The following is a 14131-nucleotide window of genomic DNA, read 5'->3' as shown; positions in this document are numbered from 1 at the left end:
CCATTAGTTGCTGAGATATCGACATTAGAAAATGGTGGGTTGTTTGGGTGAGATTAAGCAAACATCAATTTTCCTTTGCATGGCAATATCTCGGCAACTAAGGATCGTATCAACAAAGTTATAAAAAAAAAACAAAATATAAAGAAGCATTCTAAAAATATTTTTTTTAAAGGTGGGCAAAAAATTTGCACTTATTTTCAAAAATGAAAAACTGCGATTATTTTGAAAAAGTTACCTAAAAATGGCTTTAACTTGAAAACGGTACACATTATCAAAATTTCACAAAAGTACACAGCTAAAAAAGTAGTAATCCAGCTGCGTGTAAAAGGCCTGGGTGTAAAATAAATATTGCATTATTGTATGCAATTTTATGTAATTTTACACCCTGAAATATGTAGCCCATCAGCATGGGAAACCTACTTGATCGAAATATCAAGCTCATATATGCGTTTATCCTTACAGCATTTCACTGGTCTGATGGCCGAGTGGGCTAGGCGCTATTGTCCTTATTGTTGTCCTTATTGTTGGTGCTGGGTTTGAATCCCGTCGGTTGCAACTTTTTTTTTGTGTTTGCAAAATTTGTACATGCAGTGTGTAATATTAAGTGTTTTTTTTGACGAAGGTGATGTGCATGCTTTTGCATGCGATTTTACCATCGGATTTTTTGCTGTGTATGTTTTAGGGGACATAAAATGCCAACTTTTCAGAAATTTCCAGGTTGTGTAAAAAATCGTTGACCGAGTTATGTTTTTTTAAAATTAATACCGATTTAAAAAAAAAATAATATTGGTCGCAAAAAAATTCAACATCATTTTTCGACGTAAAATCAAATTTGCAATCAAAAAATACACAGCAAAAAATCCGATGGTAAAATCGCATGCAAAAGCATGCACATCACCTTCGTCAAAATAAACACTTAATATTACACACTGCATGTACAAATTTTGCAAACACAAAAAAAAATTTGCAACCGACGGGATTCAAACCCAGCACCAACAATAAGGACAACAATAAGGACAATAGCGCCTAAGCCCACTCGGCCATCATACCAGTGAAATGCTGTAAGGATAAACGCATATATGAGCTTGATATTTCGATCAAGTAGGTTTCCCATGCTGATGGGCTACATATTTCAGGGTGTAAAATTACATAAAATTGCATACAATAATGCAATATTTATTTTACACCCAGGCCTTTTACACGCAGCTGGATTACTACTTTTTTAGCTGTGTATCAGAAAAAAATAATGTTTTTTGCAAATGAAGTTTTAGTGACAAAAAAAGAAATTTAAAGAACACCACAGTTTTTTTACCATGTATTATTTTTTTCCAGTGTAGTCCGTATCCATACCTACAACTTTGCCGAAGACACCAAATCGATCAAAAAATTTCTTCGAAGGACACAGATTTTTGAATTTTCATACATCATTTTTGTGTGGACAGCTGCCAAATTTGTATGGAAAACAAGTTCTTCCCGGCAAACTTCGTCCTGCCCTTTTTTGGTTTCCTGACGTTTCTTGTTTGTTTGCTTATTCAGCCTCCTGTGATAAAAAATTGATTTTACGTAACTTTTCCCATACAATCTGCAGATTTTCCGGAATCGGTTCCAGAGTGGCCAAAGTTGCAACTTTTTAGCGTAAGAACTTTCCTTGGACTAATACGAACCCAACGCAACAAAGAGCACCTCGATCCGACGTTCCGTGTTGAATTGATTCGCGTTCGAACAAAACCGTCGAAATTTTTTATATATATAGATAGAAGATCATGTGGACAAACTAATGATGCAAAATGGCTTCTTTGAGCATACCGAAGGCACCAAAAAAGTTTCAGTCGGATTGAAAAATACAAAAAATAATGTTGAAGAAAAAATGCCGATTTCGTAGAGAATTGCTCAACTTGTGTCATGGCTTAAAAATGTTTAACACAGCTTGATTTGTTTCATGTTTATATTAATTTCAAAATTGAAAAATGTATTCTGATTTTAAATATTGTTTCGTGAAATTATTAACTTGTGTTTAAAAGTTAAAGGTAAAAATCAACCTTCTCGAGACAAGTGGCAATTGGGTTACATTTAAAAACATAACGTTCTGTTCAATATTGTTCAAATGAATTCCAATTCCAAGACATTTCAAAATTTCCTCCAAACATCAATTCGCAGTAACGCTTCAAAGCATAATAGACCAGACTATAACCCTCCCACTGCTGCGACATCGACCAGCCTCAAAGGCACCCCGAAACAAACTCGATGACATACCAAGTACTTTTCTCCATATGGTTTGTCACACACACATTCCGCCCACTTTTATCTGATGCCTCTCCGAAGATATCGTCGCACAACCCGAGATAAAAATAAAAAGCGACAAAATATGTCCAACATCAACATTCATTGCCCTGGGAGTGAGCGCGCGCAATGAAGACCAAGCGGCTCCATTTATTGCGCCAAGTTGGTTGCCTCCTTTTGCTGGCTGGCGGGAAATCTAAAGTGAAATATGTCCTTCAAGGAATCCAATTTGCTTTGTATTTCCATCAAGATGCTGGCTGGAGCAGAGCCACCCCGGGATGTCGCTCCCTTGTTGGGGTAGATAGGAAACCATGTCGGTGGGGAACGCGGTTGTGAAATCGGGAAAAGGACGAATGTTTTTAAAATTTCATAAACATTTCTGAAATAAATTCAAAAAAATGGTTTAGAAAAAATCTAGTTAAATTTGATGTTTTAATAATTTTCAAACTTAAAATTTCCTTCTTTGCGCACTTCGAAGTGACATCGCAGCGAAAAATCGACATCTTATTAAAAATACTGGGCGGCTCCATGATGGGATACTGCTGCCGCTGGCAAGTGGAAGTGAAGCTTTATGATGGCCCTGTCGCGCGAGATACCATCAGCGTTCGGTATATATTCGAAATTTAATGGGTAATATTGCAAATGGGATATACATACCGGCGCTGAAGGAGTTATGAAGGGTAAAGGCTTTGAAATTTGAATGCTTTTCAAATAAAAACTTGACTTGTTCTGTATTTTTGCGTACAAAAATATATTTATAAAAAAGCAAAATTCTAGAGTAAATTTTCAAAACAACCTATGAGATAAGGATTTCCTATGCAGATAGGACTTTTTTTAAAATATAATCTAAAATCAATTAATTTCATGAAGTTTGATACGCCACATGGTGGGTTTTAACGAATAGTCAAGCAGGCCGTGCCTGATTCGTTGAACCAAAAACACGAAATTTACCAAGAAATTTAAAGTCACTCTCTCATCGAAGGATTTAACAAAGCAACCCGGTCACATTTTCCATCAATTCGTTTTTCACTTCCAACAAACTGCAAGCAATGGTGCGTACTCGTGGAGAATCTACCGTGCTCCTGGTCGGAACCACCAATCCGGAGCCGCTGGGCAGGTTACCGAAGCTGCCAACGGTCCGGGAAACTCTGCAGCGGTGCTTGCATCTGGTACGCGAACACAACAGCGTGGACGCGGCGCTCACGATTACGACCGATGAGTTGCTGGACATTTGGGGGAGAACGACGCTTCCGCTGCGGCAGAAGAGTAACGTGAAGAGGGCTCTGCGCAAGCTTCACCAGGAGTTGGGATTATGCAGGAAGAACAAGACGAAGGAAACCGCACGAAAAAAGAAGTTCGCGGGGAAGTTGGACACCCTGCTGGACATTTCTCGGGCCAAGTTGGAAGCAGTTGACGAGCGGGTGATGGAGTTCCTCGAGGATCAAAGAGGTCGTCGCAAATTCGGCCTAGCCGTTATTGACGGTGCCGTCACAAGGCGGGAGAGGTCATCAGTGGGAGAGTCGGAGGCAGATTCTGGCGATCGAGCTGCAGGTGATATCAGATTGATACCTTAAAGTTGTGAACTAGCAAACAATACAATCTTAAATTCTAGGATCCGTCGAAAGCCTTAATCCGGATGATGTGCCCGAGAATCCACAGCGATGGGAGGACCATTTCGTCGAGAGCATGCAGGCTGAATAGTCAAATTCAGCCAAAGCAACCCGGTGACCGTTTTTATCTATTGCATTTTCTTAGTCATGCTGATGTAACATATGATATTCTATGCAAGATTTTCAAATATAAATAAAGAACCCTGAATTGCAAATAAGCCCTTTTCTTATCTCACATAAACAGCTAGAATTTACAGTGAGAACCAAATCCAGTATCTTTGGCTTAAGAGCAAGGTAAACTGTTCATTAGGGTGGTCCAAATCCGGGTTTCCTCTGGGCTATCATAGAAGCTGATATCAAAGATTGGCCCATCACAAGGCTAAATTCCAAATTTGAGATCATTCTGACCACGGGAACCTCTCCACCTGAGCCCTTGAAGTTTGTATGGGAGAAATCGTCAAAATGTATGGAGATAAGCAACTGTTACAATTTTTACCAATTCTCAGAAAAATGATTTTGATTAAATTTTGAAAAACTTTCTCAGTGACAACATATTTTAAAGATTTTTTTAAATTTTCTCAATTCCACAAAAGGCTTTTGTTGTTTTGAAAGAGTTGCTTTGACGTTTAGCGTTGATCCAACAAAAATGATGATTTCCGAATCAACAAAATATTTTGTTGAATCAAACATGTCTTATTTTTCTGCGTGAACTTTTAAGAAGAAACAAATCATAATCAGTTTTTTAAAATTTAATGAAGATCTTAGTTCTGAGAACTGATAAGAACTAAATATTTTTTGCACCCTTTTAATTGAGATTCAAAACAATTGCACTGGATCTTTTAAACAGATAATCGTTAAAACATTTGGCAATATTATAGTAAAGTGGGTCAGTGTATCTTTTATCTCGATTTTGAGTTTGACGTCTGTTAATCCTTTAATATTCTGCTCATGCAATTGTCTTTTACAAATCATTATAAATATTTTAGGCCGTTTCCGTTTTCGTAAATTTATCTATGTTTTCGAAAAAATAACCGATGCTAAGCTGGTAATTAAGGTTAACACATTTCTTACGACTACTGCATTGTCTAAAGTGCTTCAAATTTTGACAAATTTATGAATTACAAAAAAAAAATGCTGGACGTTGCAAGTTTTAAAGGTATCCCAAATTTGTGGATTTAGTATGAACAATGAATAATTTACCCAACAATTTTGTGTTTAATGTTACCATGAATCTCAGAAAAATGTCAAAATTTCCATCCTTTACCCTTTCCATGTGACTGATGGGATCTGGGTGATAATGCCACTCCGATAGTATAAAATAAAAATAAGAAAATGATGATGTCGCCACCGCCGATGTTCGCTTCTCGGCAGAAAATGTCGATTTTATTAGGCCGCGTCCCCTCCCCTTGCAACGATAGGGTGGTTCTCCACGTGGGACGCATAAATATGAGTTTTTGCATTTCACAGTGAAGACACAACTTTGCCGATGTGGATCTACGCTGACGATGAGGGGTTGGAGCGGGACATAAACAAGATTGCGTTCCGGAAAGTCATCACACTACTGGATTCCGTTGGATGACAAGAGGGCACACGAGATGTGAATGCTGATTTGTGGAAGCTTTTGCATTTGCGTATTGCATGTTTGTTTTTGAAATTATGCAGGCTGTTTTATTAAGAAGTTCTCCTTAATGGAATTACTAAACTTTGTGATTTATAGTAAATAAAAGAATTGAAAACGGAAATTAGACTCAACTTGACTAGCTACAGCAAGAGTCTTCTTCAATAAGCTCATCAACAATCCCCGCTTTTGCTCTTTAAGTGAAAACCCTGTACAATTTTCCGGTGCATTGTGCACACCTGGCAGCGAAACGTTCCACGACGTCGAGCGAAGAATTGTGTGTGGATTTATGTTCCAGAAAACTTCCGCCATTCTTGACTGGGATTAATTCAGAGAAACTCACTTGGGATGGTATTTCATAGGATTGTACTAAATTAAATTGTCATTTCGTGAAATATATGCACGAAGCGGAATAAATCTCCCAAACTGCGGTGAATCTCCTGTTGAAATGTCTCTCACAGGACTTTTGACAGGCAAGAAAATCCTTTAATTTCGTCTTCCCAGTAAAGTTGTTACGTGTCCATCACGTGCACACACGTGCTTTCATCTGTCTGCAGCGTTCCCACCGCAAGATGAGGAAGAATCTCTCTTTATATGCAAATTAGTTTAATTGGAACTCTTACTGGGTGGGCTCGTGCTTAAGCCCCAGGTCTACCGTCAAGAGTGAAGAAGGAACAGCTCTTTAGCTTAAACGTCTCTCATCAGACAGGGAAGAATTTGTGTATCTTTAATTTGCAAGGAAAACACCGGCAGTAGACTCGTTTGTCCCTTGAGGGATCGGGTATAGAGCATCTGCTGTTTGAAAGGTGGCGTTGTCTTAATCACCAGATGCGCAATTAGCGGGGAATGTTTTGCTGGATTTATCGGAATTTTCCAGTTAGTGCTTGTGGGAATGCGTAATTAAGATTAGACAGTCTGCACAGGAAGGTGATACATATGTGTATGTCATTTATTTGCGTGTTCAATTTATATTTAAATAAATTATTTTTGCTATAAGATGACATTATATTCAGAAAATATAAATGTCTAATAATTGTTTCAGGAATTGATGTTTTAATTGAAAACAGTACAGAAATAGAAATAAATAGCTTAATTTTCCCTCAATATTTTAAATATTAATTTTTTTTACATTTGCAATAAAATTTTTGTAAAAATGAGGTATTCTGGCAAAGTTACCTTGAGACTCTGCGAAATCCAAAAATAAAAAAAAGTATTTTTCTAGTCCGAATTGGGCTAACTTACGCTTTTAACTGATTATTGTTTTTCTTGGTGGTTTGCACAATAAATGTCAATTGGTTTGCCATACCAATCGTATCTGAATTTTGAGTTGCTGTTTTTAACTGTACATAGATTAATTTTTCGACAAAAATAGATTTTTTTAAACTAGTAATTTTTTTGATGTATCGTAAACATGGATAGGTTTAGTATTTTATTGCAAAATGAAAAACACGAATAAAATACAAATGGAATGGTATGGAACTATGCTTATCTTGGAAGAGAAGTTCTAAAAGTACTTCGTGAAGTAGTTTCCAATGAAAAAATATTTAAATGATAATTAAGTATAAAATTGATGAATCAAACTACCGTAATCTGGGGTGAATTGGAACTACAGTCTGAATAGGGACAGCATTTTTTAGAGCACTTAAAGCTTTTAAATTTGGAAATGGATGTACACATTTTGTTGGCCTGAGTCTGTTCTAACCGAAACCAACCAGAAAAATCAAAATATTGTGCTCCAACATGGTTAAAACTGCTGTCCCAATTCGCCCCATGTGTCCCGATTGACCCCAGTTTACGGTATTTGTTTTTTTTTAATTCTTTATTATAGAGTTTTTCAGCCGGTGGCTGGTTAAACTCTTACAAGTCATAAGTGTTATTGAAACTGAATTCAAAAATATATTCAGATTTTAAGGCATTTGCAGTACATCATGTTTCTTAGCTAACTTGAATTTTATTTGATCCATGTCAAGCAACAATAATTTATATTTATATAAGACACCCCAAAGTTTTTGAATGGCGGGCCAAATTAAAAGTTCAAATAAGCTTGCGGGCCAAATGTTAAAAAAATCTTTTCAACATGAAATTACGTTATTTTAATTTAAAAGATAAAAAATACATCTGTCATTTGAAGTTCTATGAAATTTTCTGTTATTTTTTTTATCATTTTCGTCAAACAAAAATTAATGTTCTCTGACTGCTTAGCCGAAAAAAAAACTCATTTACAAATTAAAGAAAAAAAAAGACAGTTCTCCAACAGTTTTGTTGATTTCAGCGATGGAATAATCATCATCAAAAGAAATCTCTGGACGTTCATCAAGAGAAAAAATCCGAAAGGAGCATGGCTCTCCTCTCTCGCGCACGAAAGATCGGTAAAAAGAATCTAAAAAAATCATCATCTTGATTATTCGGTGGAATATTCTTTTCACTAATACACTTGCTAGTGTAACGTCACACGTCGAAAAATGACCTGTCACATTTTGTAGATGGGAAATGTGTGTAAACAAAGTGAAATAAATAATATTAAGTGGTGCTGACAAGGAAATTCACAAAAAATCTTCAGTAGATTGATTTTCTTGGAGAATTACGGGAGCGATTTTCTTTTGCGTGATTTGCCTCCTCTCTCTTTCGCGGGTGAAGAATGTTCGCAAGCGAAATTGATTTTTATGCGATTATTCTATCCCTGGTTGATTTTATTGATTTTGGTATTTGAAAAAATGTTGAATGCACTTGTGTCTTAATTGAAAATTTAAAATGTTTTTTTTTTTAATATTTTGAAAATTGTGACAAAACTCTCAAAAATCTATGAAACGGCATAATTTTATCATTAAATTAAATGATTTTTTTTAAGTGCAGAGCATGTTGGATTCTCAATTAATAGAAAGGTTCTGTATGACTTTTTAATTAATATGGAATACTTTTTTTTTTTGTTATTTTTACCAATATTATTAAAGTTTTCTGCTGTAGCTTTATATTTGAGCGATTTATAAATCTTTTCTGAAAATGTTCAATGCGAAGATGGCGTTCGAATGGCGAACATCCGAAATGTCAAAATCGCGCAGTAGCACCAACATTAGAAACCAAATGTGGCTGTCATGCCATGGCACACTTCTTTCGGAATATTGGTACCACTGCGTGATTTTGACATTTCGGACGATCACCATTCAAACGCCATCTTCGCTTAAAAACCTGGATAACTTGTGAAATTGTTCAATTAGAAAGATTTTTGAACAAAATATTTGTGTCGTATAATGGGGATCAAAATATGATAAAATCATAAGCTTTAAATAAAACGAAAAAAAAGATTATCTTAAAAAAACATTCTAATAAACCTTCTTTGAAAAAAATCGCTTTGCAAATGGTAAAAGGGCCATTTTACATGATCATCCAAAATTTGTCCGCGGGCCATACTTTGGTCACCCCTGATATAAGAAAATAATTTGTTACGAATTTTGATTGAGCTAATTTTTTTTTATCTACTGTACATTGCATTTGTATACTTTTTATCCAAAGTTATTAAACTTAGTTAAATAAACATGTATGGACGTTTTTTTATTGGATGGATGGATGAATGGTTTACAAAAAAGTCAAAATTTGATTTTTGTTTTTTTTTCTAATGAAACCTAACGAATGTCAATTTAAAGTAATCAATTCAAGTTGCACAATTTTAGGCTGAAATTTGTATGGATAATGTGACTGTAAAAAACACTCTGGTTTTTAATTAACATTAAAAAAACTATTTTTAAAGCATTTTTTGAATAACTTTCTAGGGTAAAAACAAACATGGACATTGTGAGTCAACCCTAGTACATGTTTCAAAAGTATTAATCTTGAGACAAGCTTACTGTTTGAAAAATATTTGAAATATAAAAAAAATAGTTTTTCACATTTTTCCCGATACAAAAAGTGTACCAATCTCAGATTTTGCTTAGAAAAAAAATATGCCAAAAATTAACATTTGATAAAAAAATATAAGTAAACAACTTGATCTGATCTATCAAATCATTCAATTCAACTGAATTTAGAGTATATTTTATTGTGTATCAGATTAATTCTGTGATTTCAGCGATATTTATTTGTTGAACTCTTTTTTTAACAAACGATGGATTGTACAATTTTTCAATAAATTTTTAGTTGATTTCGGAAAAAAAACCTTAACTTAATTTTACCGGTGTTTAAAAAGTTAATTGAATCATACTAATCTTTAAAATTTCAGTGTTTATCAACAAGATATTGACACCATCTTATTCTAATCAATCATTTTAAACGCTATGGAAAGATTCGTGCTCAAGTTGTTCTAACTTCTATTTTCAGTTGGGGAACACTTGAGAAAAATCAGCACAAAATGTATTGAAAATATTTTTCTAGAAAGGTTCGTAACCTAGCTACGTAAAAAAACATAAAACCCACATCTACACATTGAAAAATTGGTTTAGGGTCAGTAAATATTTTCTAAACTTGTTTAAATGGATTATGCGTTTTTTTAACGAGATCAAACATTTGTGAAAGTGTAATTTAATGAAAAAAGATTTTTTCAAACAATCAAAAAAACATCCTTTTACCCACAGAGCGGGTACATGAAGTCTTCAGTCTGATGGTTGCCAGCACGTTCGCCTGAACAAGAAGCTGAACAAGAGTGTGTTAGATTGAGAAATGCCAACAAGATGAGATCATCCGGGGGTTGGTCTTTTGTTCAGCGGGAGAACAACGACCGGAACAAGTACATGTATCTTTACGGGAGCTAGGGGGAGCTATTCTGGTTATAGTTTATGTCGGTGTGGTTTTCAAGGAAAATATGTGAAAAGTGGGTGATGTTGGGGAACTTTGCAAGTATGTTCAAGTTTGGGTTGGTTTTATAGTTTTTGAGAACTATATTTAAGACACGTGTCAATTATCTTAAATAAGGCTCAGATTTCTTCAACATATCAATTTGAACTATTGAAAACAAAAACATCCCTACCGAATTGTGTTTCCCTTTATTTTAGGAAAAATGAGGGGTATTCTCTACTCATGTATCGCATGTAGGAAGATGTTATGCATCAGTGGCTGTCGGTTAAAGGATCGCGCGTGAAGGAATTTCAAATCGACCGGAATGTGGAGAAGTTCGTTATGGCATGATGCTGTATGATGAGGGTAGAACATTTATGCTTTTTTTCCTCTTTCGTTGAATATGTTAATGTGAGCTTTCAGCAGGTCGAGTCCCCAAGGGAGGAAAATATGTTTGCTGGTTGCCTTTTGATGGGCTTTCAAGAGATTCTTTCTGGCTTCAAATGCTGCAGTCATGTTGGGAGTTGTTTACAGAGGCATTCAATTACTTTAGAATTGATTGAAAGTTATTGACTTTGACGAATTGAAAGACTGTGTTACTTTAGGTTGAGATGCCAAGCGTCTCCATCAAACTAGTTTATTCAATAGTATTTGATGGAGACGCACGCTTACTTTCAGTAATTTAGTATTACTTTTCCTCATAAAGAATTTAGACTAATTTTTTTGATTGTTCTCTCAACAATTGACATTGTGCAAAACCAACATAACCACGAATGCAGTTTCAACCACCCCCTTTTCAAAACACAGCGTGCATTTCCCCTCACGTGTGCAAACATTGTTTTGCCACTGCTGTGTGGGAGTGCATTTTACCAGAAACCATTTTCCCAAAAAGATACACAATTCGACCACGGAGAGCAGCAAAACACTCGCGTAGTGTGGTGCTCCATGGACTGCAGTGTTTATGAATAGAAAGGGTGGTGGTCAGTATGCTTTTCAATTTCCAACCTCCCCTTTCCCCCTGCACCTTTTGTTACGTGAGAAAATCCGATTGCGGTACCAGAAATGTTCAAACCGCAAACCAAAGGGGGAGGGGCGCGATTTCCCTGCGAGTGGAAAAGTCCCATTATGGTCATCGCTTTTTTGGAGCGATGCAGATGCAGGCTGGCTGTGTTTTAAGTTGGGTTGATGTTTGCAACTCTTGAGCGGGTTGAAATTTTCATTTTTTGCCTTTCTTACAAAACGAAAGGTTTAAGATTTGCTTTTGAAAAAACGCTTTTCTCAGAAATCTTAAAAAAATCGTGCACGGCGGGGAATCGTCACAGAAAAAAATCCTTTTACTAATTTGAAGATTTTGATGCGCTCTTTCGATTGAATTTTGGCCCGAAACCTGGAACTCAAAGCCTGATTTTTGAGAGCTCTATTTGTGAAATACTTGTGCGATATCTGTATCCGCTCTTAAAAATTTGTTTGGAAAAACCGCTCGAAAAACCAACAATTTTTATATTTCAGATTTGTGGCCTTGGGGTCGGAAACGAAAATTTTATTTTGCGATTCAAATTTTCGACCAGTAAATGTGGTCAAAGACATTTTTAGAGGTATTTTTTGGACTATTTTACAGATAACACTATTAAATTAAAAGAATTCAGTTTCAAACAAAAAGCCATTCGAAAACATGCGCTGCTGCTTGAGCCCAAAATTTGAAGCTTTTCCAAAATTTATTTCCAGAGATATAGTCATATTAGTGTTTTACGTTTTATTTTTACCCTATTTTTCCTATTAATTTTTTGGTTTTATACAGAATCATATACTGAACATCAAATTCAAAGTCCCAGCCCATTCTCGATCGAAAGTTCGACAAGTCGTCAAGGCGAAGTAGCATATTTACGCTTGCGCGTTTTACGCTGCGCGTGAAAGTGTTCTTTCTGGCTTCTCATAATCGATCGATAAAGTGCAATCTCGATACATATTATTTTAAGTTAATCATAGACTAACAAGAAAGACTGGGTACCCTTTATTTTTTCTAATAATGTCAATCCAATATGAGCAGTTCTCTCAGATTTCGGTCATTCGATTTTTAATCCAACTGAAACTTTTTTGGTGCCTTCGGTATGCCCAAAGAAGCCATTTTGCATCATTAGTTTGTCCATATTATTTTCCATACAAATTTGGCAGCTGGCCATACAAAAATGATGCATGAAAATTCAAAAATCTGTATCTTTTGAAGGAATTTTTTGATCGATTTGGTGTCTTCGGCAAAGTTGTAGGTATGGATATGGACTACACTGAAAAAAATGATACACGGTAAAAATTTTTTTGGTGATTTTTTATTTAACTTTTTGTCACTAAAACTTGATTTGCAAAAAAACACTATTTTTATTTATTTGATATGTTTTAGAGAACATCAAATGCCAACTTTTCAGAAATTTCCAGGTTGTTTTTGAGCGAGTTATGAATTTTTGAATCAATTCTGATTTTTTCAAAAAATCGAAAATTGGTCGCAAAAATTTGTCATCTTCATTTTTCGATGTAAATTTAAATTTGTAATTAAAAAGTACTGTAAAGTGCACCGTTTTCAAGTTAAATCCATTTTTAGGTGACTTTTTTGAAAGTAGTCGCAGTTTTTCATTTTTTTAAATTAGTGCACATGTTTGCCTACTTTTGGAAAAAATATTTTTGAAAAGCTGAGAAAATTCTCTATATTTCACGAATGTTTCATATTTTAACATTAAAAATCGGACCATTAGTTGCTGAAATATCGACATTAGAAAATGGTGTGTTGTTTGGGTGGGACTTAGAAAACATCAATTTTCCCGTTTTTAAACCTTTGCATGGCAATATCTCAGCAACTTAGGGTCGTATCAACAGAGCTCAATAGTGCAAAACATAGAGAATTTTCTCAGCTTTTCAAAAATATTTTTTCCAAAAGTGGGCAAACATGTGCAAAAATGAAAAACTGCGACTATTTTCAAAATAGTCACCTAAAAATGGATTTAACTTGAAAGCGGTGCACTTTATCAAAATTTCACTACAGTACTTTTTGATTGCAAATTTAATTTTACATCGAAAAATAAAGTTAAAAAATTTTTGCGACCAGTTTTTCGATTTTTTGAAAAAAATCAGTATTGATTCAAAAATTCATAACTCGCTCAAAGATTTTTTGCACAAACTGGAAATTTCTGAAAAGTTGGCATTTGATGTCCTCTAAAACATATCAACAAATAAAAAAATTAAAAATAGTGTTTTTTTGCAAATCAAGTTTTAGTGACACTAAGTTAAATACAAAAATCACCTATTTTTTTTCCGTGTATCATTTTTTTCCAGTGTAGTCCGTATCCATACCTACAACTATGCCGAAGACACCAAATCGATCAAAAAATTCCTTCAAAAGATACAGATTTTTGAATTTTCATACATCATTTTTGTATGGACAGCTGCCAAATTTGTATGGAAAGTTATATGGACAAACTAATGATGCAAAATGGCTTCTTTGGGCATACCGAAGGCACCAAAAAACTTTCAGTCGGATTAAAAAATACAAAAAATAAAAATTTAAGAAAAAAGACCGATTTCGTAGAGAATTGCTCAATAACTAATTTTTTTTACATGCTAAGCGGTATGGCTTAATCTGTGTGGTGCGAGATCTGTCACCATTTTTACACCAGCTCAAACTGTCAAAATTGCACCAGCGTTTCAAGGCATTAAACGCTCATGGTATGGCAGATTTTCAAACCAAATTTATTTTTTCAAAGTTTTTTTTTATATTTTATTAGCTTTTAAGGCTTTTAATGAATTGTTATTGTTATAAATTGGAAGTTGTCAGATTTGTTTATGTCAAGCTTCGTGTGTGTACCGGGTTCGA

The 14131-nt window shown here is 34.9% G+C and overlaps 2 protein-coding genes across 12 annotated transcripts in view; one reads left to right on the top strand and one right to left on the bottom strand.

Annotated features, from left to right (window-relative positions):
- The window catches only part of LOC120418411 (dual specificity calcium/calmodulin-dependent 3',5'-cyclic nucleotide phosphodiesterase 1A-like), a 673125-nt gene that overhangs the window by 28880 nt on the left and 630114 nt on the right, over positions 1–14131 (bottom strand). The gene's annotated exons all lie outside the window — the stretch shown is intronic.
- On the top strand, positions 3262–4092 carry LOC120418413 (uncharacterized). Its single transcript, XM_039580793.2, has 2 exons — positions 3262–3831; positions 3893–4092. Exons 1-2 carry the CDS (start codon positions 3330–3332, stop codon positions 3979–3981), a joined length of 591 nt encoding a protein of 196 aa, XP_039436727.1. The 5' UTR covers positions 3262–3329; the 3' UTR covers positions 3982–4092.

This window comes from Culex pipiens, chromosome 2, assembly GCF_016801865.2.
Source record: "Culex pipiens pallens isolate TS chromosome 2, TS_CPP_V2, whole genome shotgun sequence".
Classification (NCBI taxonomy): Eukaryota; Metazoa; Arthropoda; class Insecta; order Diptera; family Culicidae; genus Culex; species Culex pipiens.
Note: the sequence above shows the minus strand (reverse complement) of the source record. Positions and strands in the feature narration are given on the sequence as shown.

Coding starts and splice junctions, on each gene's coding strand:
- LOC120418413 (XM_039580793.2), top strand. CDS start 3,330: ATGGTGCGTACTCGTGGAGAATCTACCGTGCTCCTGGTCGGAACCACC. Junction 3,832..3,892: donor TTCTGGCGATCGAGCTGCAG/GTGATATCAGAT, acceptor CTTAAATTCTAG/GATCCGTCGAAAGCCTTAAT.